The sequence below is a fragment of the Protopterus annectens genome, chromosome 2.part2 (genome assembly GCF_019279795.1).
Source record: "Protopterus annectens isolate FY-2018-M chromosome 2.part2, PAN1.0, whole genome shotgun sequence".
Classification (NCBI taxonomy): Eukaryota; Metazoa; Chordata; order Ceratodontiformes; family Protopteridae; genus Protopterus; species Protopterus annectens.
Genome location: NC_056730.1, coordinates 473,676,343 through 473,695,729, shown reverse-complemented (window position 1 = coordinate 473,695,729; position 19,387 = coordinate 473,676,343). Strand labels below are relative to the sequence as shown.

At 44.4% G+C, this 19,387-nt stretch overlaps 1 protein-coding gene across 3 annotated transcripts in view; it reads left to right on the top strand.

The window, feature by feature from the left end:
- POC5 (POC5 centriolar protein) overlaps positions 1–19,387 on the top strand; it is a 1,778,414-nt gene that overhangs the window by 1,290,005 nt on the left and 469,022 nt on the right. For 2 of the 3 annotated variants that reach the window (XM_044063962.1, XM_044063960.1), the window contains exon 10: positions 278–373. The exons of the other annotated variant lie outside the window; for it this stretch is intronic. In XM_044063962.1, the coding sequence (XP_043919897.1) occupies positions 278–373 (96 nt within the window). The remainder of the gene's footprint in view (positions 1–277; positions 374–19,387) is intronic. 3 annotated transcript variants of the gene reach the window in all.

Genomic DNA, 19,387 nt, shown 5'->3' with positions numbered 1-19,387 from the left:
GTGAAAACCCTTTATTACCACACTAAACTTTTAAGAACCATTCTTTACTTTAGATACTGAGTATTGAACTTGAGTTATAAAACCATTTTAGATATGACGGTTTGCTATTTTTTTTTTTGTCATAGTAGACTAAATTGTTGCACATAAGCTCCTCTCATGAAGGTAGTCTTCACATAAGACATTTTAACATTTTTGCTTGGGATATTATAACATAAATTTATTTTCTATCCAGACATTGGTCAAGTTTATCACCGATATGCTCATGATTTTTTTCCAGGGTACATCCCAGTTTGTAAGTACTTCCCAGTCCAGAGTAGCAGAAACAACAACTGTACCCTCAACTGTTTCTACCACCCTGCCTTCACAGAAGCTGGTAAGTAAAACCGAAAACTGTTATATGTCAACTGCTGCACAGAATACGTTTATTGTGAGTTACCTAGATGTCCTTCATTAGATCAGTGTTGCAATATTGCCAGCAATTGAGTACCTTGCCAAAGACACCATACATCTGGACAGTTTACAAAAGCTTGGGCACCTTCCTCTTGTGCCATAAGTCTGACCTGTGTGTGTGAAACTGTGTAGGTACATAAGGGGAATATGGGCACAAACATCTAGCTCTTGCCATCAGTCCACAAAGGAAGATTACATCTCTTACCATGGTCTGTTGGCAGTATGGCTTGCGCCAGTTTCATTTGTGTGGGCAGGTAAGTATCCTCATTGAAGGCTTTTGTATCTCTAACTCCTTTGTCCCTAAAACTATTCAAACTCATGTGAAATTTATAATACTTTAGCTTTAAAACAGATGTCTTAAAGAAATAATATGTAGGAAGACAGCATGAAAGTAATTGCTCTTGGACTTCCTTCAGCAGCTGCCCAAGAAGCTTAAGAAGCCAAAGAGGTGAACAGTTTTTGTTGTCCAAAGGGAGTCCGATGTCTCTGTCAAAGCAAGTGATGAGCCCCCAAACTACTTAACTCCCACTATGGAGAACCCAGTAGAGGCTGACAAAGCACAGTATTTAGGCACATTCATATTGAGCAGCTAGAGAGCTGGCAAGACCACATAAGGAGATGTTCTGCAAGTTATCTCAAAGGGACTGGAAGGCATACTGCAGATTCTCATCTGAGAGGATATGCTGGCAGTACTTACAGAAGTATGTCAGGAGTCTGTTTCTCCTCAAATCAGTTTTTTGGATACTCCAAAAGAGAAGAAACTGAAGGCTAAGCAGGTTTCCCTTCCTCTTACTCTTCTACTGATCAAAAACAGAAGTGGTGTAATCTTTTCCAAGGGCATTTTAAACCTGTAATGACTCTTAAGCCTCCTCAGCTTTTCTGTCCTCCTTCCATTCCTAGGTAAACATAGATTTGGCTTCTGAAGATGACTGATTTTCAGATTCTTGTGTTGAGTCTCTGGCTTATTCTTCCCAGAATAATTTTCTATAAGATTTGTGGCAGATGATGACACACTGTCTCCTGACTCTCCCCTGGAAAAAATTCTTTTGATGACACTATTCTGAAAATGATGCAGCACTTCAACTGGTAAGGAAGGCAGGCTTTAGGCATTCAGAATAGATATTATGGAACATGGATATTAATCTTTCAACAGTCTGTTTTGTGTTAGATGCTTTGCCGAATGCCTTTCTCTCTGATCTCTAGCACCTGAATTGCAGCCACCTGCACCTAAAAAATTTGTTTTAAAAAATGCCAAATTCTCTCAGATATTTGGATAAGATTCCCCCCTCTGAACCAGCTGTATCAGCGGAATCTGATGAGGCTTCCAAACATTTATCTTCTACTAAAGCAATACCAATGCATAAAGGTAATGGGACAATGGACAGATATGGAAGGAAGGTGTACACCTCTACCACTTTTTCAATATGTGCTATAAATTACCAAATCCATGATTAGATATTTGTTGGCTGTTTTTACCAACAGTAACATTGCTTTGCAGAATAGGATCAGCTCAGCTGTACAGCTAGTAAGACATTCCAAAAAATGTGGCTATGATGCTACTGATACCTCTTCCAGAGCAGCAACTGCTGAATCTGTACTTATGAGCTTTTCTGTCTTTGACTCCAGTCCTTGCCAAATGATGTTAAAGCAAAGCTTTTGAGTGCTTTTCTAGGCAAGAATAATCTTTTTCATAGGTTCATAGGTTTATACTAGGCTATCTGCCCGAGGGCATTTACAAGCCTAGCCCATAGTTTTGTGGCTTACGCCACCCCTTTAGTATGGGGAACTATACCCATTATTTTGCTGTGCCTCTGTCGAGCAGTGACACTGAGGTAATCCCTGGGGTATATCTGCGATCTCCCATCCATTGGTCAAGATTTCTCTTGAACAAGGCCAGCGAGGTGCTCTGCCTCACATATACCGGGATTTTGTTCCACAGCATAGGGAGTCTTTGGGTGATGAATCTATCCCTCCAGCACGTCCTATGAATAGCCGTGTCGAGGTTTAAGTCTCCCGCCCTTGTGGCTCTGACGGATCTAGATTTTTTGAGGTGAAGCATATTCATCAAATCTCGGTTTGACATGGCCTTGTATGTCAGGCACAGGTCACCTCTGGGCAAGCGGTGTACTGAATAGAGCTGAAGTTCTTTCAGTCGGGCAGCATAGGACAGATTTTTGAGACCCTTTATCCTTTTGGTGAGGAACTTTTGTGGCCTCTCCAGCTGCTGCAAGTGTTTGGTCAGATACATTCCGAATGGGGCATTGTACTCGATCATTGGTCTGATGAGTGATGAGTATAGGGAAACTATGACCTCCCTTGATCTAGATGTGAATCCCTTCATGATAAGGTGGGCAATGTAGAAGGTCTTCCTAACTACTTTAGCTACATGGGTGTCAAATGACAGGCTACTGTCAACCTGGGTCCCCAGGTCCCTGATAACTTCTTCTGTGCTCAGTGGATTGCCACCTATATGGTAGCTAGGGGTAACATTGTTTTTCCCGAAGGGTATGACTATGCATTTTTTGGCATTTAACTTTAGGCCATGGCTCTGGCACCAGTTATCCATTTCTGTGAGACCCTTCTGAAGGATATCTGTGTCAGATGTGTTTTCGACTACGGCGCCCAGTTTGCAGTCATCTGCAAACTTTGTCAGCCATAACCCTCCTGTGTTTGCTTGTACTTCGGAAAAGTAGATGCCAAACAAGAGTGGACCCAGGACTGAGCCCTGTGGGACACCACTTGTGACAGGCTTTGAGTCTGACATGGCGCCAGCAACTCTGACCCTGTGGGTTCTGTCACTCAGCCAGTTTGCAACCCATCTTGTGATGTATGGGTTAACATTTAAGCTGATGAGTTTTTCAATGATACCCGAGTGGGGTATAGTATCGAAGGCTTTCGCCAGATCGAGGTAGGCTGTATGGACTGCCTTTCCCTCATCAATGGCTTTGGTGACTGTTTCAAAAAGTCAACCAAGTTTAAAAGGCATGATCTGCCTTTGACAAAGCCAAACTGGGTTGGATCCAAAGTCTGCAAATTCCCTATGTCTTTATTTATGAGATCCATTATGATCCTCTCCATGGCTTTGCAGATAAGGCTTGTCAAGCTAATGGGCCGGTAATTTCCAGGGTCGGTGGAGGCACCGCCTTTATGAAGTGGGACCACTGTCGCAGTGCGCCACTCCTGGGTACGTATCCAGAGGTGAGACTATGATTAAACAGCTGTCCTAGCTGTGGGTTTAATTCCTCGTTGAGTTCGTGGAGCACACAGCCGGGACACCATCAGGTCCCATGGATGCTGTGTTTTTTGCTTTGGAGAGAGCAGTTCTCACTTGGGCGTTAGAGATGTTTGGGGGGCTGCAATCGTTTGGTATAGATATCTCTCCTTTTGGGGGGGGGGGGGTTGCACTGAACCTGTCAGCCAGTATGTTGGCAATGTCTGTAGGATCAGTAATCTTCACATCATTTTGAACTAGTTCTGAGCATATCTGGGAGTTTCCTCCCAGGTTTCTAACATAGTTAAAGAAGGCCTTATGATTGTCTTTTGAGTCTTTAGCTATTTTGCTCTCAAAGTTTGCTTTGGATGATTTTATGAGAGCTCTTAGTTTTTTACTTGTAGTGATCAAAGGTGTCTTACCTTTTAAGGATTTTGCTCTATCTTGTAGTAGCTTCCTCCTTTTGTTGTAGAGTTTGTTTATGGCTGGGGTCCACCAGACTGGACGCTTGCCTTTGGTACAAAGAGTCTTTGTTTTGCTTGGGATTGCCTTATCCATGCAGTCCTGTAGGTGCTGGTAGAAGGCATTTGTAAGTGATTCAGTGGCTTGGGTACTGTTTTCCGCTGGCTCGGGGGCCTTAAAGGAGACCACACTAGTCTTTAGAAGTATGAAGTCGGCTTTCGAGAAGTTCTTTACTGTGGTCTTTTTTATTTCAGGTGGGGGTGGGATGAGGACCTCCAGCGAGATTAGTTTGTGATCTGATCTCACCAGTGAGGGGTATACTTCCGGTGTTGAACATTGTGCTCCCATGTTCGTGATGATGATATCAAGTATGTTTTCTCCTCTTGTGGGGATGGTGACTAGTTGTTCCATGGCATTTGAGTTTATGAATTCCAGGAACTTTTGGGCTAGGGTGTTTGGGCTTGAGTAGTGTTCCCAGTCTATATTAGGGTAATTGAAGTCACCTAGTATGATGGTGTTTGGAGATACATTTATCCCCTCCAGTGTTTTCAGGAAAGCCATGTGAGGTTCCTGAGTTTGTGAGGGTGGCCTGTAACATGCTACAATTTGCAGAGCAGTCTTGCCTATGGTTAATTGCACCTGGATGGTCTCCGATGCATCGTGCGTTGCCACCAATCTTGAGGTGTGGGTGTCCTTGATGAATAAGGATACCCCCCCTCCTTTCTTGGTATTGTCCGGATTTTGGGGCCGGAATGCATGATATGAGGTAAAACCTGATAGTGCTGGGGTGCTCTCAGGAGCCTTGAACCAGGTTTCTGTCACAGCACAGACATCGATGTTCTCCATACTGAGAAGGGCCTCGAGTGCGTGCATTTTGAGATTGAGACTTCTGGCATTGAGCAGCATTACCCTTAGTTTTTTTCCTTTTTTGTGTTCTGGGGTGGTAGGTTTAGAATTTGAGCCTTGCCTAAAAAAGGCACTATGGGGGTGGCAAGAGCCTTTGCCAATATCCGGAATCCCAGGGGTGACAGGTGCAAGCCGTCCCTTGCGAAGCAGCGTGGCTTGTCCAGCATGTCATCCCAGGCAGACAGACATTGGATCCCCTTTGAATGACACCAGAGTGTAAGCCAATTGTTAAAGCTGATCATCTTATCTCTGTATTGTGGCATCATTCTTGGTGAAGGTAGGATACTGCTCAAGGTCAGGGTCATACCTTCCTGGGCTACATAATCAGAGAGCTCCTCAATGTCTCTCTTCATGTAGTCCAAGGAGGTACGTCTCAGGTCGTTTACACCAGCGTGGACAATGACTGAGTCGTATTTGTACCTGCTGTTGAGAGACCTAAGTGCTTGCGTTATGTGGCGGATTCTAGCGCCCGACAGGCAGCTTACTGTAACCCTGTCCTTACTCAGTCTGGTGAGCGGGACGTCAGTGTGTCTGACTATGGAGTCACCAATGACTAGTGTGTCTGGCATTGTGTTTGGCCTTAAGGGCTGTGACTGTTTGACACTCTGACTGTGAGGTCTATGTGTTGCAGGTGTTGTGTTCTGAGGTGGTAGTTGTTTGGGTGTCTGCTTTGGTGGCCTCTGCTGTTTTGGTAGATTTTTGATCAGAGCCTCCGAGTATGTCTTTGTGTGTTTATGTGTATGATTTGGTTGTGATGGTACTATGTGAGACTGGGTCTATAGTGTGTGTGGTAACCTTCTCCTCCTGTCTGGTCTTGCCAGTCCTATGTTGAGAGAGCTCAGCTTCCAGTTTGGCCGTATAGTTGCATCTCTCGCATGTATTTGTGTTTTGTGGGAGGAGGAGAGGGTTGTCTGTGTACATGAGGCAATTGTAACATTGCCTCAATATTCCCAGGTTCACCAGCTGAGCAGGAGAGGACACTAGCAACTGATCCCTCGACATGCTAGAAGGAATAGACAAAAAAACTTTAAAAGAGATTCCGGGGGATGTGGGTGACCGAGAAATGGGGTTTGCCTTTTGGGGTACTATCTATAACAAGAGTGCTGTATCAAGGTGATAAGTACTGTAGGAGCAAGTGCTAGGTTTAACAGATAAAGAATAGTCTACTCGGAGTCAGGTAAAGATGATCTTTTTAGTTATAGGATATGCTGATTAGATCAGTAGTATAGTTCGAGGAAGGTAGTTTTAAGGGAAAATTTGAAGAGTGGACTTTAGGTAGCCCGAATAGTTTAAACCTGCTTAACCGGCGCTGCCCTAGTGTGCAACAGTGGCAACTCCGCGCTAAATCGCGCAACCGCGCGTTTAGCGTGTTTTATATCAGGGGGCTGAAAGAAGCTAGGAACTGGCCCAGAACGACCAATAGACTACAAGTTACTGGCTGAAACCTCACAAAACTGGACCAACAGGCAGCTCAATGCTTCCCACTCCCACTGGTAAGCAAGGGAACTTCCTACCTCCAAATTTGGCAAAGAATCAGTAACAGGAACTGCAAACAAAGTCCAGGGATCAGCAAGCTCTGAAACTGGACTACTCTAGCTCAGTAAGGCGGGAAAACAAGAGATTTTTTTTTCCCAGAAACAAGCAGAAACAGATACAGTAGACACTTATAAATGCTATAAATCGGCTATCACAGCCTACACAAACAATTTGCAACAATTACAGATTTTAAAAGTAACAAACTGAGAATTCAAGTGCAATAACAGAATAAATGCAGAAAAACAATAACAGTGCATCAGCAAGCAGGCGAAATACAGTTGCTAGATAAATAGAAGTGGAAAGCCACAAAAAATATACTTAAATCCGGTAAAGTCGCTTTTTTAGCTCTCTGAAGCTTGGATTACTCTGCTGGCCACCACGAGGATCTGTGCTGAGTAGGTACAAGCTGAAAAACACGCGTTTAGTGTGTTTTATATCAGGGGGCTGAAAGAAGCTAGGAACTGGCCCAAAACGACCAATAGACTACAAGTTACTGGCTGAAACCTCACAAAACTGGACCAACAGGCAGCTCAATGCTTCCCACTCCCACTGGTAAGCAAGGGAACTTCCTACCTCCAAATTTGGCAAAGAATCAGTAACAGGAACTGCAAACAAAGTCCAGGGATCAGCAAGCTCTGAAACTGGACTACTCTAGCTCAGTAAGGCGGGAAAACAAGAGATATTTTTTTGGTCAGACCAGCTTTTGCTGAGATTTTCCAAAAATTACTGGAAAGGGGGGAAACTCTACAGGATTTCAAGCAGCTTTTTCAGGTCCAGAGAAACTACTCAAACTAGTCCATTTTCCATAAAAGCCAAAAAGAAAAGAACTATTTTAAGAAAAGTGGCAGGATAAATTCAAGACAAACTTTAAAGGCTTCAGAGGGCATTTTGTTAACAAAATCTCTCACTTCCCATCACCTTTGGCAAATTATAACATCGGACACCTGGGTATTGAACATCATTCAAAAATGTGTACAGACCTATCCAGAATTCGCTTTCAGTTCCATCTGGCATTCTTTAGGTATAGCCAAGTCAGCAACTCCTGATTCTTCCAGTCTGAGTTATTCCCATCAGGGAACAATAGAATTAGTCCCAGATTACCAAAAAGTAAAGTATTTTTTCAGTCTTTTATTTATTTATTTACTGACATTTTTTAACCTGGAAAGTTCACTGGGTCAGTAACCCAATTTCAGTGGAGGCCCGGGGAGAAAAGCTCCACAATTAAACAGTAAGATATAGACAGTATCAAATTAAACAATGTTACAAGATTAAAAAATTAAACAATATACAGTGCAATGAAAAAGTATTTGCCCCCTTCCTGATTTATTTTTTTGCATGTTTGTCGCACTTAAATGTTTCAGATCATCAAACAAATTTATTAGACAAAGATAACCCAAGTAAACACAAAATGCATTTTTTAAGTGATGATTTTATTTAAGGAAAAAAAAACTATCCAGACCTACATGGCCCTATGTGAAAAAGTAATTGCTCCCCTTGTTTAATCATGAAGTAACTGTGGTTAGCCACATTTTTGGGAAAGCTGAGTAGTGAAGTAGGCCAAAAGATCCCAAAAGGGAAGACATCATGCCGCAATATAAAGAAGTTCTGGAACGGATGAGAAACAAAGTAATTGACGTCTATCAGTCTGGAAAAAGTTACAAAGTCATTTCTAAAGCTTTGGGATGCCAGCGAGCCACGGTTAGAACAGTTATCCACAAATGGAGAAAACATGGAACAGTGGTGAGCCTTCCCAGGAGTGACCGGCATACAAAAATGACCCCAGGAGCGCAGCAACGACTTATCCAAAAGGTCACAAAAAAACCCAGAACAACATCTAAAGAACTGCATGCCTCACTTGCCTCAGTTAAGGTCAGTGTTCATGACTCAACCATAACAAAGAGACTGGGCAAAAATGACATGCATGGCAGAGTCCCAAGGCAAAAATCACTGCTGACCAAAAAGAACATAAAGGCTGGTCTCACTTTTTCCAAAAAAAAAAAAAACATCTCGATGATCCCCAAAACTTTTGGGAAAATGTTCTGTGGACTAACAAAACAAAAATTAAACTTTTTGGGAGGTGTGTGTCCCATTACATCTGGCGTAAAAGTAACACAGCATTTTAAAAAAAGAACATTATGCCAGCAGTCAAACATGGTGGTGGTAGTGTGATGGTCTGAGACTGCTTTGCTGCTTCTGGACCTGGACAACTTGCTGTGATTGATGGAACCATGAATTCTGCTCTCTACCAAAAAATCCTGAAGGAGAATGCCTGGTTATCAGTTTGTGACCTCATGCTGAAGCACACTTGTGTTCTGCAGCATTTGTTTGATCTGTAACATTTAAGTGTGATAAACATGCAAAAAAATAAGAAGTCGGGAAGGGGGCAAATACTCCTTCATTGCACTGTGTAGACAATATTAAACTTAAACAGTATGTAATCAGAACTTTTATAAACCTTGATAAACAGTTGGTAGTGTAGTACAATCATTTTGAGTTGTTACTTTTGACGTTGCAAGGAAAAAAACTTGACTGTTCTTGCTGAAAATCATTTGCAGCAGTAATAGTAGTATAAGACTGATGCTGTCTGGGTAAGAGTTATTTAGAGCCTGTGGAACTGGGTAAGTATTAAGAAGTGCTGGTTTGCTTGATTTACACTGGCATGTGAGGCTATCAAGGAGGTAAGTTTTAATGCTACTTTGTATGTCTTTGTGCAGTCTATCTGGATAATGTGGGAGGGTAAGGAGTTCCATTTCTTAGCAATGCTATATGAGAACAAGCATTGTCCAGCTGTTTTATTGGGCTTGGTTACGCTTAGTGGCAATTTATTGGGGGCTATAAGGGTGCGCAAAGGAATGTAAGTTTGTATTATTGATGAGAGTGCCGGGCAGTTAATTAGTCTATAAATTAGTTTATGGGCTAGCATTAGTTGGGTATAGCAGAGATAGTTAGGGAAATCCATCCAGTTGGCAGTGATGTAAGCGGTTAAGCTTTCCTGTGACAAATTTAGCTATTTTATAGTAACAGGACTGAAGTTTGTTGCTGAGGGAAGAGTGGAGGTTAATAAAGATAGCACAACCGTAAAACAAAGCAGGGATAAGTAAGGTACTTGTCAGTTTTGTTTTGGTGTTTTTGTCTATATACAGTTTGACGATAAAGCTTGCTGAGTTTAAAATGCGTTTTCTTTCTTATGTTGAGAATGTGTGTTTCGGAGGTGAGTTTGTCATAAGTTGTAATGCCCAGTACTTTGGCAGAATTTACTGTTTATATTTCAGTTTTATCTTTAGCATAGATTTTTGAAGTCTATGTCTGGAGGTTTTGTAGAAAATAGAAGTTTTTTGTTTTTGGCGTTTAGTAGCAGTTGAAAGTTATTTAGCCAAGATTCAATCTCTGTAAAGGCATTTTGAGTGACTGTGAGATCATCGGTGAAATTGTTTGAAGTAGAGATTATAGTCAAATCGTCTGCATTTTGGATAAATCTCAAGTAGTTTACTTCATTTGGTCTTCAACCTGTGGGTTACTGATCGGAATCGGATCCGAGCCAGCAACTTTTGCTAGCATCAGCTCCGAGCTCCAAACCCCTCCCCTTACCCATAATACACTTCCACTCCCTTCCACCCCCAGATCTCGTTTGACTCGATTTGCTTCACATTGTGTGTTCTGAGCTCCAACTAGCAGTGGGTTTTAAAAACTTCTGTGAGTAGTTACATTTTCTAAATTTATTTAGATTAGTGTTAGTATAGGTCTCCTTCTCCCCTCGCTTGGTGAGTCGAATGTAGTGGATTTTAGGTAGTTAGAGTAATTTCTTTCAGTGGTGTAGTTAATAGCTTCCCCTCCCCCCTCAGTGTTCTCTGTAGCGAGTGTGGTGAGTGGGTTGGTGTATGTGTTTGTTTAGAAAGATCTTGGCTGTTTTTTTCTAAGGCTATCTTTCTGTTATTATTTAGGATGGCTGAAAAGCTTGTGTTCAAGTGCTGCACAGTGTGTGGCCATAAGCTATCCCCAGCTGATGGCCACACTGTGTGGGTGTGGCCCACCTGAGTGTGGAGCGTAGTATTTGTGCGGGCTTCATCCCCCGCGCCCTAAAGGATAGGAAGGTAAAGTTGACCCTCAAAGGTCTTCTTCCTCCTTCTGACTCTTTCCTCATTTTCGGATTCGGTCACAGTGGCTACTGTGGCCACTTCTCCCTCCTTTCTTCCTCTGGCTTCTCCTCCCTCCCAGGCTGGGACTGAACTTCCTGTACAAAAGCCTGTGGTAGTGGAGCAGAAGAGAAGGAGAGAGAGTTAAAGACGAGGCAAAAGAAGAGGTCACCAGACCTCGCTTCTTCCAGTAAAACTCCATGGACCCATGACTCCCCTTGGCTCTGATCTCAGAGTCCTCCCCAGAGCCAGAGGAGAGACATCCAGCCTCTCGGGCTTAAGTGCCTCAACCTGCCAGGTTGGAGTCCATGGCCTCATTACGGTCAACCCACTCCTTGTCGGATATCGATCTGGATAAGATGATGAGGCACTTTATCCATACACAGATACAGATGGGGGTCTTGCCAGCCCCCCCTCCCTGTGGAGGGGGGAGCTTGCATCCTTTCTTTCAGCCCATTTCTCCTTCTCCGATCTGACCTTCGGCTTCGGAGTACTCGGATCTGAGGTTGGCTTTGGTCAGGGGGTTGGCACCGACTGTACCTGCTTCCTTGACGCCGACAGCTACCTGAAGCATTTCGGATCTGAACAGCTGGGATCCGAGCAGCTCTTGGAACCAGAGCTTGGGTGTAAGATCCGAGGGAGTGGAACCTTTTTCATTGGCTCCGACTTTGTTGGGTCAGGTTCCCTCCCTCCCTCAGAGCTCCGTCCACCTCGGGCCGAGCTCCGATTCTCGTGTCAGACCCGGGGAGACCAGCCTCCTTATTGGTTTCTCAGGTGTTTTGCTCTCCTTCAGCATTTGATGTGGTAGAAAGGTTTCTCTCCTTTGGATCAAGACCCCTGACCACCCCCTCGGACTCCTCCCAGACCCCCTCTGCTCTGTCTACGGTCCCCATTCTCTTACCAGAGGGACAGCCCATGCTCGTAGAGCCCCAGACGGTTCCACCCGAGGAACGAATGGCTTGCGAGCGCCCCCTGGAGAGCCCCACCAGAGATGTGCCTTGCAAGCATACGTGCAAGAGGGAGGCACTTGGACTCCCCATAGTCCCTCACCAAGGACACGGATTTAGGTGATGGAGAGGGTTCCCCAAGGTTACCTCCAGAGGACGTCTCCTTTGGAGACATCGTGGAGATCCTGCGCCATTGAGGAGGTTGGTCTACCCCCAAACCTTCTTCTGATGAGTATGTGTTCCTGGAGGCTTTTGACACAGGCCCGTCTACTTCCCGAGTGTCCCCTCCCATGCATCCTTTGGTGGATTTGGTCACCTCGCGGGCATGGAAGAAACTGGACACCATGGAGACTATCCCAAAGTGACCCAATAAAATACTTAGCTCCCCCCCATTGATAGGCCATCCTGGAGTAAGGGCTCCCCCTTGGACGCCATGGTGGTAGCAGCAGCCACTAAGAAGGGACTTGCCCAGGAGATTCCTTGGTCCACCCTCCTGACTGAGAGTCGCGGATGATGGACCACCTACGGAAGCAGGTGTACGCTTCAACTACCTTTTTGATCAGGCTTCTACTGCAGATTCTTTTTAGTGCCAAAGAAAATGGGGGACTTAAGGCCCATTCTGGACCTCTCTACCCTGAACCTGTCAGTTGCCAAAGAGAAGTTCCAGATGGTCATGTTACAGTCCATGCCGTACCTGCAAGTGAGTGACTGGATGTGCTCGTTAGACCTCCAGGATATGCTTACTGTCACATAAAAATGCACGGAAGCTCCAGGAGGTTCCTCCACTTCTGGCTAGGAGTCAATCATCATCAATTTTGAGCCCTACCCTTTGGTCTTACCACAGCCCGCAGGGTGTTTACCAAAGTGATGGCAGTCCTAGTGGCTCACCTGAGGCTTCAGGGGATTCAGGTCTATCCATACCTGGACGATTGGCTCCTCACTGCTCCCACCAGGTGTCTACTTTCCCAAACCAGGGATTATTTCCTGACACTTGCCCTGCATTTGGGGATCACAAATAACACATCCAAATCTCTCCTAGATCCTGTGCAGGTAATAGACTACATTAGTGCCAGGATAGATACTCTTCAGTGCAAAATATTCCTGACCGTGGAGAGAGTTCAAAACCTGAGAATGCTTGTCTCCCTGATCTACCGTTCTCATCTTCCAATGGCGGAATCGGTGTTGAGGGCCCTAGGCTCGATAGTGTCAACCATAACTCTTCTTCGGTGTGCTTGGTTACACTGAGGATTCTACAGTGGACAATAGCGGTTCAGTGGTCCCTGTCAGAACTGCCATTGACTTATCCTATTCAACTCAGTCGAGAGTGTTGGCCGTCCCTCATATGGTGGATGAGCTCTCCAGACATTTTGGAAGGACGACCCTTTGTTCCAGCTCAAACCACAATGACCACGGATGCCTCCCAACTCGGTTGGGAGGGCATTGTTCTGGCAGGACAGTCCAAGGCCTGTGGTCCCCATAAGGGACCAGCTTGCATATAAATGTCCTAGAGATGAGGACGGTCCTTCTAACATTGCAGGCCCTTCATGCCTTTCTTCCTCTGTGGACAATTGCTATTCAGTCAGACAGCATGTCCTTGGTATGGCATATCAGCAAACAGGGAGGGACCAGGTCTTACCCCCTTTGTCGCAAGACATAAGTGTGTGGGAATGGGCGATCTCCACCGGTCGCTTTCTCATCACAACACACATTCCAGGATGGTCCAACATTCGAGCAGACAGGCTAAGTTGGACCATTCTAATGCTTTAAGAGTGGTCTCTGAATCTGTCAGTAGCTAAACAGATCTTCAGCGAGTGGGGCCAACCTTGCTGCGATTTCTTCGTATCTCCTTCCAACTCGAAGTGCAACAAGTTTCTCACTCTGTACCCCCTGCCAGGGTAATCCCCCAGAGACGCTGTAGTTCATGCCTGGCCTCCTGGTCTTCTGTATGCTTATCCGTCAGTACCTCGCATTCCGAGGTTTCTACAGAAAGTTCATCGACTGGGGAGCTAAGTGATCCTCATTGTCCATTCTAGCCTCGCCAGGTATGGTTTTCCTTCCTTTGGTCTCACCTTCTTGCTCCACCTTGGATCCTAGATCCCATTCAGGATTTAATTTCACACCCTTCAGGGGTGCCTCATCCGAGTCTGGACAGCCTGAAGCTCACAGCTTGGCTGCTCCAGTTCCCATGATTGCTAGGACTCCCGGACTATCCTCCTCAGTTAGATCTATTTTGGTAGCTGCTCATAAGTCTTTAACCAGGAAGGTTTATCGCAGCAAGTGGAAACATTTTTCTTTCTGGTCTTCTCAAAGGAGTTTAGACCTTTTCATAGCTCCCATTTCCACCATTCTTGATTTTCTAGCTGATATTTTCCAGCACAGAGCTAGTTCTTCTACTGTCAAAGTTCAGTTGGCTGCCATTTCTCATTTTCATTTGGGCGAGAATTCTGCCTCCTTAGCCGCTTCCAGACTGTGTAAAGCCTTTATCAAAGGCACATTTTTTGTTATGCCCCCGGTCAAAGATCCTGTCCTCCGTGGGACCTTACTATAGATTCTTCAAGCTTTGGTTGCTCTGCCTTTCGAGCCTGCCACAACTGCAAATCTAAAATTTTTATCTTGGAAAACAGCCTTTCTGGTGGCTATTACATCTGCAAGAAGGGTTTCAGAATTACAGGCCTTGTCCATCAAAATTCCGTACATGATTTTTCACAAAGTCAGGGTTTCCCTTCGAACCAATCCATCTTTTCTTCCTAAGGTAGCATCACCAGTCAATATCAATCAAACTAACCATTTGCCTGTGTTTTTTTCCTAATTTTCCAAACAAGATGGAATACAAACTTCACATGTTGGATGTTCATAGACAGTTGCAATTCTGTTTGCACAGGACAAAAAGTTTCCGTAAATCTGATCAGTTGTTAGGTTTCCCCAAAAAAGGTTTATAGAAGGAAACAATCTCCAAAGTTACTATAGTTAGATGGATTTCTTCATGCATCCTGCAGGTTTATAAGGACAGAGGCATGTCTCCTCCAGGTCAGGTCAGGTAAAAGCTCATTCCACTAGGTCCATGGCTACGTCTATGGCCTTTTGGTCTAGAGTGTCTTTGGATGATATTTGTTCTGCAGCTACTTGGTCCTCATCTCATACATTTATATTCTCATTACAAATTGGATCCAATTTCCAGAAGGAGAGCATACTTTGGCTCCGCGGTGCTCCGGAATATCCTTCCATGAGGGCCTCCTAGGAGTGTAGTAGATGGGGACTCTGTCCCACAGGTTGAAGACCAAATGAAGTAAACTACTTCAGATAAAGAAGTTATGTACTCACCATAACATTCCATCTGAGTAGTTGTACTTCATTTGTCTTCAACTGTCCCTCCCTCCTTCCCCGGACCTTGGCGCATGATCAGCCTACGGCCTGCAGTATAGGTCACAAGTATATCTATCAGGTCAGGTTCTCAGTATAAGTTCAGCAAACTCAATCTGGGAAAGGAAGGCAGTGGAGGTGCATTATGGGTAAGGGGAGGAGTTTGGAGCTCTGAGCTGATGCTAGCAAGAGTTGTTGGCTCTGATCCGATTCAGATCCGTAACCCACAGGTTGAAGACAAATGAAGTACAACTACTCAAATGGAACGTTATGGTGAGTACATAACTTATTTTTTTACCTAGTTGTGAGACTTTGTGGAGGTCATTGGTACAGATGTTAAAACATATGGGACCCAGAATGGACCCGTGTAGGTAACTAGATTGGACGTTATGCCATTTTACAAATTGTTGTGTGTTGTTTAGGTATGATATAAACCAGTTAAGTGATGTGGGGGCATAGCCAAGTTTTGTTAATTGAAACAGATGCCTATTATGTGAAACTGTGTCAGAAGCCTTGGATAGATCCAATAGGATTACTGATATAGGTTGACCTAAGGCTTTATTGACTGTATCGGTGAAGGAGAGCAGTGCTGTAACAGTGCTGTGCCCTGGCCAAAAGTCATGTTGAGTGGGAGACAGGCGATCGTTATCAATGGAGGTACTTGAGTAATTGTGTGTGTACACATTTCTCAAGGATTTTGGATAATGGAGAAAGTATAGAGATGAGGTGATAGTTTGAGAGGTCATGAGAGTTTCCGCCTTTATGTAGTGGAGTAATAATATACTTTTTCCATAGGTGTGGAACATAGTCTTCTGTGAGAGATCAGTTTATAAGAATGCTAACTGGGTATGCATTTGCTGCTAGTTGTAAATATTCTGGGGGAAGATTGTCTGGGGAAAGAGACCAAGGTGTGAGGTTTTTTTTATTAGCTTACATATTTTTATTAGTTTACATATCATGGATGTGGGTACTGGTTGAATAGAAAATTAGTGAATAGCTGGAAGATTGGAGTTTTTGTTTGGAATGAGTGGGGCATTGTCAATTTGTTTGGTATTTGTATTTTGGAAGTATGGGTCTGGGCTTGTTGGAGAGTCTTTAATTTTTGAATGGTGACAATGAAGTGGGTGTGGGTCTTATCATGTGCGGGAGAAGGATTTTGTAATGTGTCAGGACTGAAAAGGGTGGAGACTGACTTCCAGAATTTTTTAGGATTTTTTTGTAGGGTTGTTAGCCTTGAGTAGAAATATAATCCCTTTTGTCCTGTATTACTAGCTTCTTGGCTCTTTTTCTTAATTGTTTGAAGGTAGTTTCATTTTGTTGTGTTCTGTCTTTGCACCAAGTTTTCCAGGCTTTGTCTCTCTGAATGATGCATTGTTGGTTCATTTTTGTTAGGCATAGGGTGTGATTTACTTTTGTTCGCTTGAGATGTATGGGGGCTAAGCTATTAAGCATATCTAAAAAGAGCTTATTTAAGTAATCAACTGCCTCATCTAGAGGGAGAGTGTTTAGTGGGAGCAAGTTGTGGGTTTTTAGAATGCTTGAGAATACATTTTGGTCAAAGTGAGTGAGGTTTCTGGATGATTTAAAGGAGTGACCTTTAAGTATATGGGAGTGGGTCCAGTGGGTGTATGCTGGGACATGATCACTTAGTATATTGGGTAGGGCTCCAGAGTTAGTAGTTGTCGGGGGTGGGTAACATATCCAGTCTATGATGGATTCTGATCCTGAAGATAGGCCATGGGTGGGAGCATTGATGAGTTGAAAAGCTGTGTAAATTAATGCTGTTGGCTGGGGAGTTGGAAGGGAAGTTGTGTCAGTTAATATTTGTATCTCCTAGAATTATAGTTTCATTTAATATATAGACTTCTGCAACAGTTAGGCGTTTATTTATTTGAAGAGTAGTTAGGAGAGACATTCTAGGTTTTGAAAGGTAGGGGCTGGTTTTGAGTAGGAAGTGAGATTTAGGGAATTTTGGTATATTAATGCAACACTACCGCCCTTTTTGTTGAATCTATCAGATTGAATTACGTTTTAACCTGGAGGGAGAATCTCTGAAATATGTGGCTTCAACCATGTTTCATTTACTGTAATAATAACTGGGGTGTGAGTAGTTAGCCAGGTATGAAATTTGGTAACTTTATTACAGATGGTACAAATATTTATTGTTATAAAGTGTAATTAATTTTGCTTTGGGTTTTTGTTGGAGTTTTTGGAATGGTTTGGGTTGGGGTTTGTGTTGGAATTTTGGGAGTGGTTTTGGCCTGGGTTGGGGTGGATATCCCCACATGTAGTAAGTGTGAGAAGAAGGTGAATTATAGTTTGAGCATGATCATATTTAAAGAGTGGTCTAGGATATTGAGAGAGAGAGAGAGACAGAGTTTAAGTTTGAATTTGATATTGAGAGTAGTGGTATGAGTTGCAAGTAAGGAAGGGGAGATGTCAGAGTAACACTTATCTGTTTGTGGTGGGGTGTAGGTGCCTGATGGCTGTGGTGGTGGGCTTAGGGTAGTGTATAAAGAAGTGATGTTAAGTTGTCATTCTCGCCTTCATTCTTGCTGGATGGGTTCGGAGCCGAATCTCGGCTCTGACTCGGCCTATACTATAGCTCGAGAGCTATTTTTACCGGCTCGAGGCAGTCCTATATCCCACAATACCATGCGCTAACTCCCCAGATCTCGTTTGCCGCTTCACTACGAGGTTGTCTATTTTACCGGCTCAGGGAGTTTTTACTTAATCAAACTAGTTTTTCAGTAGTTTTTTTCCCAGTAGCTATCTTTTTTTTTAGATCCCCATTCTGAATCCTCTTCTCTTGTAGCCCTTCTTCCCTTTCTTAGTTAATTTTTTATCTTGGGCCTATGGGCTTTACCTCAGATGTCCTTCAAGAATGCAACTGCAGTCATAACATATGGGTTGTCCTGCCTCAGGCAGCCCTCGGTCGGCCAGATTCCATAGTCTGGGTCCGACGTCGGCTGATGTCGCATTTCTCTCCGTCAGAGCGGCTGGAGTATATAAGCATCAGCCGACGCCATCTTCTCCAGTCTTTCTTGCCGCGCGGTGCCCGAAGCAGAAGCAGTTCGCAAGTGCCGGTCGGTCAGCTCCTGTATTCTTCGAAACCGAAGACATCAAAAAAGCTAAGTACCCCGTTGGGGACCTTTTCTTGCCTCGGCCGATGTCAGAATTAACTGAAAAAGTAAATAATTGTTTGTCTTGTGGTAAACAAATACCTCATAAGGATTTCCATTCTTACTGCCTCCCTTGCCTTGGCCCAGACCACGACGTCTTGGCCTGTGCCGCCTGTACTCGCTTTAATAAGCGCACTCTCAGGCGCTGGGTGGAGTTCGCTGAAGACTTTTTTGGCGAAAAGTTTGCTTACATTATGCCGTCGGAACAACCGGCTACACATATTTCTAAAAAACGGAAAGACCAGGACCGACCTCCTCGGCCCACGACTTCCTCCGACTCCACGCCAAAACCTACCGCGAGTGCCCCGGTTACCTCTGAGGCGGTTATTCCACCGCTTGGAACCGAAGACACTGCACTACCGATACTTCCGACACCGGAGGCCACACCAACGCCAATTATTGATTTTCCTCCGGATACTGTAACCGAGGAAATGCCCGAGACCATTGCTGTGGATAAGGTTACCCCTGCACGTGGGGCTGCCAGGCCTCCCATGTCTATGTCTATCAAGGCCTACACACGTGCTAAGGCAGCAAGCCAGGCCAAGCCTGCAAGCCAGGCCAAGCATCACTCAGCTAAAACCTTGCCTCAGCCTAACCCTGAAGCTCAAATTATGTCCTTAGCCGCAGATCTAATTTCTATGATCAGAGGCTCCCAGGCCCATCCTGAGAGAGAATCCCAGCCTCCTCCTGATAAGAGGCCCAGGGTGGAACCACCTGACTCCCTTTCTTCAGATGAAGATTCTGGGGACTCTGTGCTTTCCGAATCCCAGGAACCCCCTTTTCAGACTTTCGAGGATTCGGATGCAGAGGACTCCATTCCTTCGGCCTCTCCTCCTGAGGATATTTCTTTTGGGGAAGTTCTGCATTCCATGAGGGAGCATTTCCAGTGGCAAGGTCAGGAATTTTCTGATTCCAGGAAGCGCCTTCGAACTTTCCTTAAAAAGCCACAACACAGACCCTTAGCTATTCCTCCTGTGCTTTATGTGTTGGATGACCTTTACTCTGACTCCAGTGCTACCCCTGATTCTCTGCCCCCGGCTCCTGTCAAGCCTGATATATACTATAGGGTCCCTGAAACCCATTCTCATTTCTTTAGGGCCCATGCTGTAGACTTAGAAACTATTTCCCAGGGGCCTAAGGGGGTTTCTGCTACCACTTCCAAAAATCCTTTGCCTTCCGACAGAGAGGCAAGGTCCTTAG